Genomic DNA, 16,933 nt, shown 5'->3' on the forward strand with positions numbered 1-16,933 from the left:
TTATAAATACACCCCTATAATTTTAATATTTACATATTTCCCGTAAGTTCTCGTATCCCCATTTTCAGAAAATACCGTTTTCCTGTATCGCCGTTTCTGTGCCCGTGCTACATAGCTCTTAAGTCAAAACTATTCAATATTTTTTTCTAGTTAGCGTACAATAATCTTATTCAATGTCACTTATTTTGAAACATATGAAATATTTACGTGGAGAAAAAAAATATCATGTAATAATTTTCATAATGTGTGTAACTAACATAACATGTAATTTTAGAATAGGCTATTATTAGTAGTATTTCCTAATTCTTAATTTGTGTGCATTGGAAACGGGTCGAAGAAACCCGACCCGGGAATAATTAACAACACACTTTAAAAGTACACACAGTGAGAGTGTTGGGTGGGGTGGTTTGGTACTTTTGGTTGGTTGATTTTTATTCTCTCTCTCTCTCTCTTGTTTCTCTCTCTAACACTAAATTTCATTTTCTCTGCTTTTCCTTTTTCCACCACTCTTATTTTCTCTTTCTGTGGAGGAGACACAACGCCACTACGCCACCACCTAATTAAACCATCTCTCTCTCTCTCTCTCTCTCTCTCTCTCTCTCTCTCTCTCCTCTCTCCTACTCTCTCTCTCTCTCTCATCCTTCACATTTTTTCGTTTTCGGTTCCCATGAATACTCGAAGAAGCTTTTGCTAATTTTTTTACTGTTCCGGCGGACGACGGGGAAAAAAGCGTGGCGCGAAACGACGGCGGAGAGAGAACTGACGATTGGTAGCTGCGCGGCGCGTGTGAAATTTGGTGAAAAGGACATGTCATGTGGGTGCTGAATTCTAATGTCGCGAGTGTCGGTCACTGCCGTTGCTTCCTCCTCCTCCATGCACCCCCACCCCCACCACCACCAAGGTACCCCCCCCCCCCCCCCCCCCCCCCCTCCGTTCTTCGCTTTTTAATCTGTTTTATGTGAGCTGATTGCGTGTATTGTAGCGATATTTATTTATAATTTCGTTACGAATTGAGGCGTGTTTAGGCATGATCGCGTTGTTCGTCAGCATTGACTTTCCTTTTCCTTACAATTTTGTTTTTATATATATATTTTTGAATTTATGTGTTTATTTACCCTTTTTAATTAATCAAATGCAATCGTTTGCGATTGGCGCTTGAAATTCATCGCATGTTCTACATCTGACTTGTAATAATATTTCGTTGGCGATCGATCGATATCAATTGTTTGCATGTATAAGATTGTGGTTTTATAAAAATGTCTTTGACTGTGTTATTCTTTGTGTCAAGGTGGTGAATCCTGGTGATTTAGTTGTCATTTTAGCCCAAATATGTTAGTGAAAATGTGGTTTGCCATGTCATTAATCGTTTCTAGATCTTTCCATTTTACACAACCCTCTGTTTTAGATCGAAAAATGATGTCATCAATTTAGTAAATATCTTCCTTTTATGAACCTTCTATTTTGAGAATGTGGTGGTAATGTCCAAAATTGGATTTCCAAGCTGGACACTCTTCTTTACGCTTGTTATATGAAAGAACAGCCTTATTAGAGAACGACAGTTATACTTCGTGTAAATGAGAGTCGAGTTTCAAACTGATGTCATCTAATACTTTCAGATGCTTTATGGCAAATGAACATGAAATCATCGGAACCAATGGATTCCGGACTCTACCCGGTGCGTGAAGATGAACCAGACTGTTCGTACTACATCCGGACAGGCCTATGCAGATTTGGGGCGACCTGCCGATTTAATCACCCTCCTAACAGGAAACTGGTATGGGGTACAGATCTTTGTTTGTGTCTCTATAATCTTGAACTACGGCCATCATTTGTTTGGCGAGGTATATTATATTTTAAGTAGATGGAAATGCTTATACATGTTCGTTAAAGAAGGAAACAACTGAACTAAACTCTGTTTCAAATACTTTGGGAAGTAAACATGCACTTCCGACTGTCGTTTTTTTCAGTTCTTTGTTGGTATACCATAGTGTGATAACTTCTCAGCACTCAATTGTAGGCTATTGCCACAGCAAAGATGAAAGGCGAGTATCCAGAAAGAATGGGACAATCTGAATGTCAGGTTTGCACTTACTCTGCACTTGTCTCTACTCGTGGCAATATAAGTTGTCGAACATGTTCAAGCAGTAATTGGTTCAAACTCGTATTCAACTCGTCTCATGATCATTTCTTCAACTGGTTCAACATCTCATGCAAATGCTTAAATTTCCCTTTGCGAAGTGTTTCTGCCTTTCTGGTATTAATTATGTTACGAAGTGGCGGTCTCCATGTTTTCTGCTCCCGTGTGTCACATAATTGTTTTGCAATTATGATATCGTATATTGGTATCTGGAAGATTCTACACGTTTTGGGTTGCTACATTTTGTCACTTCAACTTGAAATTTGAATGTTAGTGCTATTGCTTCTATTCAATTTTCCTATTACTATGTTGATTTGGGCATTTGAACTCTTTTCTCTAGTATTACTTAAAAACGGGGACTTGCAAGTTTGGAGCCACATGCAAATTTGATCATCCTAGAGAGAAAGCTGGAATCGCTGGAAGAGTTGCGTTAAATGTTCTGGGATATCCAATCCGCGCGGTTCGCTCATTTTATCTTCATCTTCCTCTTACTGATGTTTTCTAATTTTAGTTCAAGGCATGAAAAATAAAGCAATTTGAATGAGTTTGCCTTTTCCCACTGTTTTTATCGTCTGATTTATATCACATAAAGTAAATTCTATAACGAAACACCATTTTTAAATCAGAGTATTTTAATTTAGTTTTACTTTCTGTTATTGCTCACAGAACGAGATGGAATGTGCGTATTATATGAGAAACGGACAGTGCAAATTCGGGAGCACTTGTAAATTCCACCATCCTCAGCCATCTAATATGATGGTCTCTTTACGTGGCTCTGCTGTATATCCTCCAATCCAGTCTCCGACAACCAGCCAGCTGTCGTATCCGCTGTCAAGAGCTTCTTTTATAGCCAGTCCACGGTGGCAAAGCCCTTCAAGTTATACACAGCTGGTTATGCCCCAGGGAGTGGTATCTGTACCAGGATGGAACGCATACAGTGTAATCTTCCTGATGATTTTATTTTCACCATGCTTTTTGCTTCTTCGTTTTTTCTTCGAGTGTGTTGTGGGTTTATTATGCCTCTGATTCTCTGTCCCTTTGGTAAATTCTTCGCACATATTTTGAAGAATATCTGTCCTTCCCTGATTGTTGTGAAGATCTGACATATCACTCACTGGCCAAACCTCATACATCAATCACCCCTTCATATGGAAAAAAACTAACTGAAGAATGTAACGAGAAGCACGAGAGAAGAGTGTAAAGAGATCAGAAGTGAGAAAATTTTCTTTTTGAGTAAAACGATCATGATGTAGCAGCATGTGTTTCATGTTACTGAATCTTGATCTTCATACACTGAGACCACTCAACGTGTTTTGCTTTAAAACCAACTTATGTAAAAGACGTGAAATATAGAAAGCCTGAATTTTACTGGCCCGTGGTTTTCTTTCCAGGGTCATATGGGTTCAGTTTTATCTTCGGAAAGCCAACAACCTACAACAGGAAACGGCCAGAGTGATGGTGCGTCACAACAGGGTGGATCTAGAAATACGGGATCTCAATTTCATTCCGGTTCTGTACCCATGGGATATTATGCATTTCAAAGAGACAATGTATTTCCTGAGAGACTGGGTCAACCGGAATGCCAATTCTATATGAAGACCGGTGACTGCAAATTTGGTACAGTGTGTAAATTTCACCACCCCAGAGAAAGACTTATGCCTGTTCCTGACTGTGTCTTGAGTCCAATTGGACTTCCTTTACGGACGGTAAGTCAAACCAGATCTTTACATCTAATATTTCTAAAACGGGCTTCCTTCCAGTGTACCCGAGTTAGATGACGTTATTTATGCTTTATATATTCTAATTGCAAAGACAAATAATAGCGAGGAGTGAAAAACAAGAGGAAATGAAGAATAGTGAAGAAGAAAGAGATGTACTTTTTTTTCGTCTGGAATACAGAAACGAAACTGGATAAAGACGAAAGAAACTTGTACTTTCTATTGTTTCTTTGGTTGGGATCTAACATGTTTTACTATTTGTTGAAATTGATTTAGCAGTTCTTGGTCACATATATTTTGTTTCTCGTCTGTTGGTTTAGGGGGAGCCTCTGTGTGTATTCTACTCCCGATATGGAATATGCAAGTTTGGTCCAAGCTGCAAGTTTGACCACCCAATGAGGGTTTTTGCTTACAATGCTGCTGCATCACCGTCAACCGACTCGCCAGCTATTCGTCATTTTTTGGCATCATCACAAGGAACTGTTGCATTAAGTTACTCTACAGATGGGCTTGTAGAAGCAGGCTCCACAAATAACAGACGGCTCTCTTTGTCAGAGGCAAGACAGAAATCCTCGGGTGATAATAACATCGAATCAGAGTGATAATCCAAGTGCAACTAAGTTATTGCCTTCTCCAATTTTTTTTGGAAGATAAATAAATAACAGCGTCATGTAAATTCATTTCCGTAGCTGGAGTCTGGAGATGTACAAAATTCAGCTCCGAGTTAATCTGCTTATCTGAAGATACAGTTCAGTTGACTAGATTGACTTCTTTAAATTTGCTTTTGTTGTATAAATCTGCAAATGTTGTCACATTTGTTAAAAGGCAGTAATGGAAGTTTCATCTTTTCTCTGACAAGCGATCGTTCTAACATCTTTGTATCACTTTGACAGTCTCTTCTGAACATTTCTTTTCTCAGCAGGGATCATCTGGCTCGCTCGGCATCGGCCTTCTCAAAAACACACCAGAATTATATCTCATCCAATCGTATATGCGATTACTAAATTCTCTTGTTTCTATTGTACTACTAAGGGTCTGACTGTTATTATTACGAAGGCTAGGGAGAAAATCTTATCCATCCAGTTCGAGTCAAAGAGAGCAAGTAAAAAGCTATCAGGGAAAAGAAACGCCACAAGAAGAGAAGAACGACTCACTTGTTATTTACTTCGGTAGAATATTTCTATCCACTTGTAGCTGTAACATTCGTATTTATGCATTTTGGTTGCTTAGGTGCAGTTGTCATTCTTGTAACACGTCTCAATCTCGGACCTAGGGGCCATTGTGCGTGTTGCCGTTTACGGTGATTGTTACTGAGCTGTAGAAATGGATATCCAATCAGTTGGTAGGCTCTATCAAGTTGTCAACCTATGGTTCAACGACAATTTGGACCCCATAACTCTATGTAAATTGCTGTCTTCAAAGGTAAATATATTTCTCAAATATTCGATACGTCAAGAAATACCTATGAGCTAAATAAACAGGACTAATAAATAATCCGCCAATCGACCAAAGATTTAATACTAAGCTTTTTCTTTTTACGTCTCTATGCGATCGCTCAACTTCAAATTTTTCATAGTTGAAATTACTCTCCAAGCAAGCTCTTCATCTCCCATTGACCACGCGCAGCAGAAATGTACAGTGTCCAATACACTCTGAAAACTAACATCAGTCCTGTAAGGGCACTTTGCCTTCGAACAAAAAGATCCGACAAACGACTGAATTCGTATAACATCTTCGCAATCTTGTATATTAAGATCCGGAAATTCTCTGGAAAGCTTTCCGAATAATATAAGGTGGAACGAAGATATATCTCTACTTTCCGAATTGGGAAAGTATATAGGGCAACAGTAAGCAAACTTCTCTTCATGAATTTCTGTTCCTATGGTGTCAATCAATTCATTTTCAGTTACTACTTTTCGACTCTGATTCTTCTGTAGGGTTATTAACAACCCTTGAGCCACTCTATTCTCACAAACCTGCAACTGAGGCATTTTTCTCTTGTTGTTGGAGTCATCGTCCAATTCAGAATCTTGTCTAGGGTCGGTTTTCAAAAACTTGAAATTTGGACACAGGCAACTCTGCAGAAACGCATCCGAGGCGCTGGCTTCAATGCGACGAGTCGAAGGAATGTGCAAAGTTTCGTGGTTTGCTGGATGGTAACATGGAATTTCCAATTCAGACTCGATTATTTCTTTCAGCTTGACCATTTTAGGCTTTTCTCCATGTACAAGAATCACGTGCTTCGGGGAGAGAAACTTTACGAGATCCATGATTCCTTTGGCATCGGTATGAGGACTAAAAGATAGTTGATAAATCTGGAGGGGGGAAATAAAAGTTGGGACACTGTTAAATGTTAATTAGATGTAAATGTAGAAAGATATTGAATTGTGACACACATTCGGATAACAAAAGGAAATTTCATATCCAGATAAATGAAATAAAAGTTTTAAAAAGGAAATTTATTTCAACTGAGATAATGAGAAGAACAAGAACCTGGCAGCGCACATCGAGTTGGACATTGTCATCGAGCGTAATTCGGGTCGGTGGTTTGGCTACCATCAGTTTGCGTCCTATAGTTCCAGATCCACAATATCTGATGAAAGATTCCCGAGAAGGATTAAGACAAGTCGAAGTTGCAAACATTGAAACCAAAAAAAAAAAAGGTAGAATGACAGCTATGAAAGAGAGATTTCTGAGGTGTAAGATATATTACTTGTCTACTTTTCTTAATAAATCTGAATAATTTCATAATCAGTAAGAATGAAAAACATACCCAGTTAGTGTTACAAGATTCCTTTCATCTGGAGCCCACAGCTTGAAAACATCAAGTGAGAAACCACTTATCATTGCCGGTGTAGCAAAAAGAACACATGGTCCGGGGGCGTGTATCAACGAACGATCGAAACTGCAGACTGTATTATCGGATTTTAGTTCTACTTCCAACGAGGCATTTTAATGTATTCACATCATATTTTCAATGTGTTGTAATATTTGCCTACTTAAAAAGCAGGTAACTAGGCCGTCATACAGTTGAGTTCTTTTTGGGATTCTGCCAATTCAGAAAGATGCAGACTTACCATTTTTGAAGTCGAATGGATTGCGTGTAGTATAAGTATCTTTGACCTTTTGGCTAGTCCAGTTGATGAGAATTTTATAATACATATTTGCTTGTAAGGTCAAACCTGAGAATGAATCCAACTAAACAGGTCAGTAGTACGATCAACAATTCACTGGCTTGAGAACTTTATAGATGGACAAAAAATCTTGTATCCTGTCTGTAAAGAATTCCAATTAATCGAAGGTTTACAATAAAATCAAGTTCATAGGTGTATAATATATAACTATTGACAGTATATAAAGACAGATCACTTATTGCCTATTGTTCGAAAGAGTATCTGCATTAATTTAGGGCCATATGAAAAAGTTTTATGTCAAGCAAGGCGACATATAAAAAATAAAATAAAATAAAAGCAACAATAAATGACTATTTATTTCTTTTGCAGTGCATGCCTTGCTAACATCTCCACAATCTGAATTAATACACACACACGCGTATTAGGACTCATAATAAATGAGACTCGAGAGCTTATCCTATCATCTATTCTGCGAGAATTTCAGCAGGAGTGGAGCTAAAAATCTTTTGCTTGGTCCATAATTGTGACTTTATATATGCCTAGCACCACTTAGTGCTTGTACAGATGTAGCATAGCATTGGCCAAAACACAAACCGAACAAGTAATACAGTAAGGCACTAGTGAAGACGTACCTGCTGAGAAATATATAGGCACTTTAAGATTCGTCTTCTCCCAGTAGTCATCTAATATCATACAGAGCTCCTGCAGGATATTTTTGTCATGCATGCATTACAAGAAATGTGTTCTCTTTATCAGAGTTTCAGTCTACCGAAAGAACTACAGACTCTTTAGATAAATTACCAACAATAAACTACATATATTTCTTATCTCACTCTAGTGAATTGAACTGCACTTGCTAAGATATATCAAACTAAAACCGAGATAAAATTGGTGATGAAGTAAAGAAAAGACCTGAGCTCTCCCAAGAGCAAATGTCGGAATTAGAACCTTTCCCCCACCAGCCACACAATTGTGCACCTGCAAGAAGCATCAGTGATGTGAATTAAAGTAAATCAGATGCATATTATGAAATAAAAGATATCATATGAAAAAACAAGATTCCATTGTAATGTTTATCATTTATAAGAGGATGTTAATTGTGATATTTTGGGATGTTTGATTGTATTACGGATGTAGTATAAATACCATGACATTTTTTTCCATTTTGATTCACTGCATCTCCCTCCGTCATTTATTTCCTTTGTTTATGTGGTTCCCCCTAGTTGCTCTTCCCAATTAGCGGGTTAACAATTAGGGGCGAACTAGCACTTTTGGAAATATATCTATTTTTTTCGGTAGTGAATAACTAGTTCTAGTTTCATTCCAAAAAAGTTCAGAAAATTTGGAAATTGTTGCCTGATGAATTCCTGGTTGAAATTAAGTACACTGTATCTTCAAACATATGTTTTTTGAAGATCGTAATGAGGAATGAGACTCTATCGGATATTCCATCTTCATCATGTTAATTGCAACGTAAGAATCAAATAAGTTCCACTGAGTATAAAAGAAACAAAAAACCGACAACTAAAAGTAGTAAATTATACTTTCATGGGACAATGATAAAGGTGAGTACAAAAATAGAATAATAAAACATATCAAGCGAAGGAAATGCAATCGATTGAAGATCCGTACCACTTTCAGAAATTCTCTCTCTCGAACATATTTTGAATCACGATATGACGTTGCATAGGTCGACCTGTCCAACACAACATTTGGAGGTTGCCTTTAATATAAATATTATACACGTAGATCAGGCAACTGTCTGCATACAGAATGAAGAATGGGAGATGTACGCACAAACCATAAAAGACCTATGAAATACATTTCACATTGCGTAAATTAAAGACCAGAACTATGTCCATGGGACCAACCACGTACATCCAAACAAACAACAATCATCACAATTTATAATTAGTAAGGTATAATCAGTGCACTCTTACTCAGTTATAACAAGGTCCAGCTGCAGTCGGTCAATTTGAGCTGCTCCAAGGTGTCTATCAGCTGTCATGTTGTAATCCCCAGTATACACCATGGCAGAATCTCCCACTTTGGCATAAAACATTGCAGCCCCAATAACCTAAGAATCATGTTTTAAAGATTATGGGATAAAAAAATGGAGATCTTTTCAGAAGAAAAAAAAGCACGAAATTCATACAAAAAAACATCTGACGAACAGATATAAACTTCGAAATTACAATTTTTGAAAGTTTGTTGCAAGGTTGATTGGCTTTGTTACAACAACGCAAAGTTCAAAATTAGAATAAAACATGCAGGATACTACATAAACCCTTGAAGGAGAAAACAACAAATCCTTAATCCCAAGAGAGAACCTCATTTCATATAGAACCAACTTATTACTAATGGTTTCAAGTCTGTTTCGGGTGTTCTAACAAATAGTACCACGATATAAGCAAAATAGGATACTGCAACAACACCTGTCAGAAGTTAGTTGAAGGACAAGGATGCCATGGTGTAATGTCTTCGTAGGGTAGACCGTAAGTCTCAAAATATACAAGTTCACAACTTAACATCAGATGGACATAATATCAATTCATCAAGGGTAGTTTTGTACTCTCAAGTTACTTTTATTTTTTCTATCAATATAACAGACGACTAGAAATTCATAGGGTAGGAATGTGCCTTCCAATTTTTCTCTTAACCCGTGGCCTGCTGGCTCCTGCGAATTGATACTGCGTGAGCCTTAGGACAACTCATTTCCAATACCATTTGGTATTTATTCCACGTATAATGGATTTTTTGGATTAATTTAATTTTCAACTCTCGGTATATAATGAGCTAATGGAAAGATATATTTACATTTATGACATGTTAACCCTTACTCCTAAGACTAACAAGTTTAATAGATCACTCCATAAAAGTAGAATGCATTGGTGCACAATTATATATGGGAGCACTGAACATGTGTGTGTTCGAAGGAAAAAGTTTCAGAAACCTTACATGCCCTGCGTAGTATGCACGAATCTGGAGGTCTTTATCAACCTGAATAGTCTGCTTCAGATCTACTGCAGTGACTGTGTTGCAGAAACACGAGTAAAAAGTGCATTAATAAGATGATTTAGGAGCACAACAAACAGACACCCTCACAAAATCAAGCAATGTATCTCTCAAGTCCAGCATCAATTTTATAATTATTAAAAAGGTACCACTTAGGGTTCCTAATTACCCTAAGCCTCAATAATTATGCCTCACAATTTAGTACACAGTTCATCAGAACGACTGAATAATAACAGAACTTACATAAGAAAGTAAGACCAGCCCAACTAAGAAACAAGTGTCTAATGCAATAGTTGATATAGGAGGCACATTATCTGGTGTGCTACAGTTGACTCCTCAAACATACTCTTGAATCTGAGGAGTCACCAAGAGACAAAGAATAGCTTTAAGGAAATGATTGAATTCAAAAGAAACAAAGAGGACCGAAATTCTATGAGATCACAAACGCAACTGAGGCTGGTTAAGGACAAGCTTCTCCAAAAAAAAATATATATGTATTGCTTATGTATTAAGTTTAGCTTGTCAGATAGGTAAAGTTTCAAGTCCAATCATCGAAGAAAGACGAAAGTCTGTGCACGGAGTACAGTTTTTACTTGCTGTCGCATGAGTTGGATTGAATTGAAAACAGTGTGGTCATGTGGATGCCTTAATTCAAAAATTTCCTTTCCTGTTTATCTTATATTCGAATCTAAGATAAAATTATTTTGTCTTAATGTTGAAAACAAGTAAAATAATTATGTTGCAGGTATTCCCACTCTAAGGACAATTTTTTTGAATATAATACTGGTAACATAAATCGCCTCAATTTTTATGCTCGAGTTCACAAAAAAAACAAGACTATAACTTACAAGAAGGAAGGAAGTTAAATCATGTACCTTTCTTCATACATTCAGCAATATCCTCGGAACTGAACTGCTTTTCCTCTTCCCTTCCTTCAAATATCAGTTTCCGATAATCCTCAAGCATTATTGGAGCCAGGGCTTTTGTCGGATACTGGTTCATTAAAAAGGAAATCGATCACAGAGAACCAAATTTTATAAGCAAACACAAAAGGTGAATGAAAAAATCTAAACAAACGAAACAAGTTCCGAAAACATACGGTCATGTAAATGGGGCCATTGTAGCCACAAACTTGAGTAAAATACGGTAGGGCTCCAATGTGATCCAAATGAAAGTGTGTGATAATTATGCATGAGAGTGAATCAGTAAAGTCACCGGAGTTTGCCGAAATCAAAGAAAAGTCGGGGTATCGGCGGTGATCTTGGTAGCCTGTATGGATTCCGCAGTCGAACATTATGCTCTTACCGTTTATCTTCACAATCACGCAGCTCTTCCCAACATCTTGTCCTGCGCCTGCCAAATTTATATGGATTGTCAGGGAGAGGAGAAATGCACTCTTTGTCTTTGAGGCATTTCATCAAACAGAAAGAGTACGAAGTTTGAGATACTAGAATTTTTTTCAGAATGTGTTTGTTTTGTTTATTTACCTAGGACAAGGCATTCAATAGCCATGGCAGTAGTTGCTCCGCCGGTATAGTGACGACGGCGCGTCCGGTACTTGAGCGGCGATGGAGAGGGTCACAACTGCGGTAGGAAGAATCACATTTGATAGTCTTAAAAGTTAATTAAAACAGATTTATTGTATATAATATTATAATATAATATAAAATATAATAGAAACATATAAAAATAGAGTAAACTGCAAAAAGTACCCCTGTGTAATTTCAAACTAGCAAAAACCCCCCTATGATAAATAAACTAGCAAAAACCCCCCTATGAAATTTTGTTAAAGGCAAAAACCCCCCTAGTGCATTTTCGTGTTGCACACTCGCCGAGTGTGCAGCTGGTGAAGATTTTTTAGACCTGAAATTACATAATTACCCCCAAATTTTATTAATATGTAATTTCATGATTTTTAGGGTTACACAAACCTTAATCTCCATCTTCCCAACTTCAATTCAACCGGCCTCCTCCCACCACCGCAGCACAGCCTCCACCGTCGGCTGCTCCGCTGTGCTGCTCTACAATAGACGCCGCGCGAAGTCCAGGATCGAGCACTTCGTGAGGACGAACAAAGGCGCTGACGATCGGAGGAGCTTCCGGACTCTGATCTAGAAGCCCTCTTCGGCGGCGGCGGCGGCAATTGGAGCCTAGCGGAGCCCTACAACCCCGATTACAAACTGGCGTTCGAGCCTTTGTTCACCACATATCACATATGCGTTCGTGTTCAACGGATTTTGTGGATTTTTTTTTTATTTTCTTTTTTGGTGTTGTTGCTAGGTTTGAAGAAACAAAACTAGCTTCTTTCCCATTGTTTTTAATTTTTGTTTTGTTTGGTTTTGGATCTTGACAAAAAAAATAGATAGAATTTTCTAGTTTGTTTTTGCTGGTTGGGATTCAATAATTAAGTGGGAAGACGATGGAGATGGCATCGGGATTCAAATCGTTGAAGATGATGATGATTCGATTTTTTTTTTTTTTTTTTTTTTTTTTTTGATTTTCTTGACTTTTTCTGATTATTAAAAATTTAGTATACAAATTAAATGGAAATATTATATTAAAAAAAAAAAAATCATCAATAAACATATAAATAATATTGTAATTTTTTTTTCTTTAACATAATTTAGTGTATGAATAATTTAAAAGTTATAAAGAAATTATATTATAATTTTAAAAATAAAAAAACCCCTTTCCATTTTTTTAATTAAAAGATATAACAAAAATAAAATTAGTTTTTATCAGTATAAAAAAATAAAATAGTTAGAACATTAGAAAGTAAGAATTTAAATATCTCATTTAAATATTTTACTTCAAATAAAAAAAAAAGAATTTAAATATCTCATTTGTGCTTTTTTAATACTATAAAAATAGACATTTCACAGGGGTTTTTTTGTCTATTTACACAAGGTCAGCCCTTAAATTGATAGTGGGTCAAGTGTGCTATTTAAAAAAAAACACAGGGGGGTTTTTGCTAATTTATTTATCACAGGGGGGTTTTTGCTATTTTGAGATTACACAGGGGTACCTTTTGCAGTTTACTCTATAAAAATATGTATAATTATAATTGAAAATTGGGTATATTAATTATGATTGCCTCCTTTGGAGTTGATCTAATTATACAAGGACCCCTTTTGCCATCAATTAAAAATGGGTAAAAATACGAAAACCCCTCTGATCTTAGACTACATTACAAAAAAACGCCCTCATCTATCTTTAATTACTAAAACCCCTGATATTTGTTTCCTTTCTTGACCGACTCTCTTATGGTGTGATTTTCATGCAATTTTTTTTTTTCAGGGAATATCTCCTGAAAATATAAATGGTCTTGGTATACCTTCAGCGGCAACCTCATTTATGCAACATCACATTGCAATACCACAACTTTATGGATTGCTAGTATGAACCACCATCGCATACATGGACATTTTTTAAACATTTGTGCATGGCTACCTTCAATCTGCTACGTCTTTACGTGTATAATCGGTACTTTTTTACGTGTATATTCTTTGGAATCAAAAAGTTTCCATGAGAAATCACACCATAAGGGGGTCGTTGTAAAACGAAAACAAACGTCAGGGGAATTTCGGCAATTACAGATAGATGAGGTGTTTTTCATAATTTAGCCCAAGTTCAAGGAGGTTTTCGTAATTTACCATAAAATTTATAACTCTCATTGTTAATCGTTTTTTAAACAATTTTGGTGGATGGAAATTTCTCCATTTGGACTCATTTTTCATTTCAAAATTTTCCTTCAAATGCACCATTAGTTCGGGATTCAGTTTATCCAGCAAATGGGAAAATAGATACAAGTTTATATATACGATAATGTCAACAAGCATGAAGAAGAAAACCCCTCTTGTGCTATAAGAAAGGAGTCCTTCAGATCATCCTTAAACCTGTGTCACAAAAATGTCAACTTTTACATGGGAAAAAACAAAATAACAAACGAACAATTTAATCTAAACGTAAAGACTCGCACATGTGGCTGCGATACGCGAATAACCGTTCAGTCTACTAAGATCCCCAATCACTTCCACCGGGCTTCCTCACGAGAATGTCATTGTATTCCGGTCTTGAGGTCTGGTCAACATTCAAGGCAGATGGTTACGTAAACTCTCGAGCCGCATAAATGGTACGATATTGAAAAATCAATTTGCACGATACATATTTTAAGATATAAGAAAATGCAGGTGGAACTTAATTACAAGGCAAATGCACGATTTGGATATACAATAACATACGAAGGGGGTGCAAATCGATAGGGATGAAAACACACTTAGCATTAATCTCATATCGAATTTTGATATCGTAATAGCAGTACCGCTTATGGGTCAAATTAATACGTAATATACCAAATGCGTAATATACCAAATGCCATCGATCTAATCACTTTTTCGAGGAAATACGAACATCTAAGTCGTAAAAGACTTCCAATTGAATAAGTACGAGTAAAGGATTATGAGCTGATTTTTACGATTGAATGCCGAAACAATCAAACTTTTTTTTTTCTGTAGCAAGCCAAAAGAAAATCATCTCGTCGAATACGATTGAAGGTAAAATCTTAATATCATGAAGCAATTTCACAGAATTTATCCCAACTCTATATGCATGGAAATTGAGTCGAATCACCATTGATGGATTTGATATGCTTAAATTGAGATTTGAGAGTTTTAACATGATGCAAAGAAATCCTTGATTCCAGCTAAATTCGAAGAATTAAAACATAACAGAGTGTTCTAAGCATAACTCAGCCACAATCAAAATTCAAAAAGCATAAGGAAAAAAAAAACAAAATGGAAATAGCAAAGAACGAATCTAACCAGATCTTTGAAGATGAGAAAAGCAACGAGGAAGAAGAGGACGAAGAGAATCTCGAACTCGGCGAAGCGGACGAAGGTGAAAACCGAGTTGACGCCCCGAGTCAACAAAGACGACGGTGCTGAAAATGACGATGGCGAAGACGACGACGAAGATTCTTCCCTTCGGCGGCGGACGCCGTCGAATCCGATCATCCCCGGCGCACCGGTTCTCTTAGCCATGATTTATCTGCTCACTGTAAAACGATGATGTGATGAATTCACGATCGATTCTGCGAATGGATGAAAAATTGTAGGTCAGAAGTGAAGAAATTTGGGGATTTTTGCTTCTTCTAATTTTGTTTCTATTTATTTATAGGTCCTCCCAAATTATTGACTTCACCATAATGCGCGTTTCTTTTTTTTCTTTTTAATATTAAAATATGTTAGAATTTATAAAATGGCCCACTTTTTTATAGTAAATTGATCAAACACTCCAAAAAATATAGATAATAAATAAAATAAAAATATCTTACAACTCTACTCCAATATTTATTAGGGTAAATTATGGTTGCCCCATGAGATAATGTCAAATTACGAAAAAAAAAATTCTTCATGTTTGGGTAATTGCAATCACTCCGACATTAAATTTTCTTACAAGTCCACTTTTGTAGTGTCAAATTTAGTGGAATCTTCCAGATTATGTGGAGTATTCTCTGGTTTGTAACCGTTTTACGCCATTCGAACTCCACATTTTGAAACAAGATGATCATAAGATGTGTCTGTTGACTTGTGAATATCAGATTGTGGTGCATTAGAAACTGTATTTTTTGCACAAAAAGAATACAAACTAGACACGAAGCCTAAAAGATTATGTTGAATTTGATACAATAAGAATAAACGTGTAAGAATATTTATAGTGTTAGCAAATGATTGTCTAGTCTTCACGTTTCGACTGCGGGGGCGTATTAGAGTATATTATATTATAATAACTCTTGTAATATTATGATTCTATTATGATTGGGTTACCTAGATTAGTTAGGATTTAGTTACCTAGTCAAACTCTATTACCTTGCAATATTTCTCTATATATATTCCATGTAATCAACCCATAACACAATGGGGGTTTCTATTCTATTACGTATTATTATTTCTCTCTTTCTCCAATTATATTCTTCTTTCTATACTTGAAAGCCCACCCCCAATTTGAAGAGAAAGCCCACCCCCAATTTGAAGAGAAATAATAATACGTAATAGAATAGAAACCCCCATTGTGTTATTGGTTGATTACATGGAATATATATAGAGAAATATTGCAAGGTAATAGAGTTTGACTAGGTAACTAAATCCTAACTAATCTAGTAACCCAATCATAACAGAATTCTAATATTACAAGAGTTATTATAATATAATATACTCTAATATATAGTTCAATGGTGGTTGTAATTACCCGGACAAGAGAGAGTTTTTTATAATTTGACCTTATCCCAAGGTCTCATAGTGACCGTAATTTACCTTATTTATTATTACATATCCTCCGTCCTTATAATAGTTCTTATGGCAAATTACAGCCACCCCTGAGGTATGGTCGGATCACGAAAAAATCCCTCATGTTTGGGTAATTACAGTCATCTCCACCTTTTCACTATTTTTACATAATATTTATGTAATTCGATTATTTATCGAACAAAATCGTATGTTCAGTTCGCTAAACAGTATAAAATGTTGACGTATAGAAATTTAAATTTGATTTTTACAGATTTAACATCCCTAAATTCACCTATAATTTAACCAATAACTCATGGGTCGGTCATAATTTGCCCTAGTTCTTAATGCGACATTAAATATTCCTTTTTATGTATAAATGATTAAAAAAAGAATAGTGCTCTTTCTTTATGTTTTACCTTTTCTTTTTTCTCTCTTGTTTTTTTTCTTGAATCAAAACTAAAATACAATTGCCTAGATTTGCATTCACTACCTCTCTTATCCCAGTGTGAAATGCAGATTCCATTTTCAAGAATTGTTCTTGATTGTTGAATACATTTCCCAACCTACCCACTCTACTCTATTAGGGATCGATACATATATAGATACATATAGTGATATAGATACACATACATGCATGTTCACACA

General features: G+C 36.2%; 3 protein-coding genes across 4 annotated transcripts; 1 reads left to right on the forward strand and 2 right to left on the reverse strand.

The window, feature by feature from the left end:
* Positions 1-386: 386 nt before the first annotated feature.
* Positions 387-4,713, forward strand: LOC105955602 (zinc finger CCCH domain-containing protein ZFN-like). Its single transcript, XM_088820053.1, has 7 exons — positions 387-901; positions 1,617-1,774; positions 2,018-2,080; positions 2,478-2,597; positions 2,804-3,076; positions 3,529-3,843; positions 4,176-4,713. Exons 1-7 carry the CDS (start codon positions 832-834, stop codon positions 4,455-4,457), a joined length of 1,281 nt encoding a protein of 426 aa, XP_088676179.1. The 5' UTR covers positions 387-831; the 3' UTR covers positions 4,458-4,713.
* A 549-nt stretch (positions 4,714-5,262) lies between these two features.
* On the reverse strand, positions 5,263-11,664 carry CPSF73-II (cleavage and polyadenylation specificity factor 73 kDa subunit-II). The gene is made up of 12 exons (XM_012979357.2): positions 11,492-11,664; positions 11,104-11,357; positions 10,880-10,997; positions 9,948-10,021; positions 8,930-9,066; positions 8,622-8,685; positions 7,902-7,967; positions 7,622-7,691; positions 6,933-7,037; positions 6,629-6,767; positions 6,349-6,448; positions 5,263-6,170 (listed from the first exon to the last, which is right to left on the reverse strand). The coding sequence occupies exons 1-12, from the start codon at positions 11,514-11,516 to the stop codon at positions 5,391-5,393; spliced, it is 1,932 nt and encodes a 643-aa protein (XP_012834811.1). The 5' UTR covers positions 11,517-11,664; the 3' UTR covers positions 5,263-5,390.
* Positions 11,665-13,796: 2,132 nt separating this feature from the next.
* Positions 13,797-15,170, reverse strand: LOC105955415 (GRIP/coiled-coil protein). Of its 2 annotated transcripts, XM_088820055.1 has the most exons (3): positions 14,825-15,170; positions 13,984-14,084; positions 13,797-13,900 (listed from the first exon to the last, which is right to left on the reverse strand). In XM_088820055.1, the coding sequence occupies exons 1-2, from the start codon at positions 15,041-15,043 to the stop codon at positions 14,019-14,021; spliced, it is 285 nt and encodes a 94-aa protein (XP_088676181.1). In that variant the 5' UTR covers positions 15,044-15,170; the 3' UTR covers positions 13,797-13,900; positions 13,984-14,018. The 2 variants fall into 2 exon arrangements, with proteins under 2 accessions (XP_088676181.1, XP_012834584.1); XM_012979130.2 differs by having other exon boundaries at positions 13,797-14,084.
* Positions 15,171-16,933: the final 1,763 nt, after the last annotated feature.

Source organism: Erythranthe guttata, chromosome 6 (assembly GCF_056151865.1).
Source record: "Erythranthe guttata isolate IM_541 chromosome 6, IM_541, whole genome shotgun sequence".
Classification (NCBI taxonomy): Eukaryota; Viridiplantae; Streptophyta; class Magnoliopsida; order Lamiales; family Phrymaceae; genus Erythranthe; species Erythranthe guttata.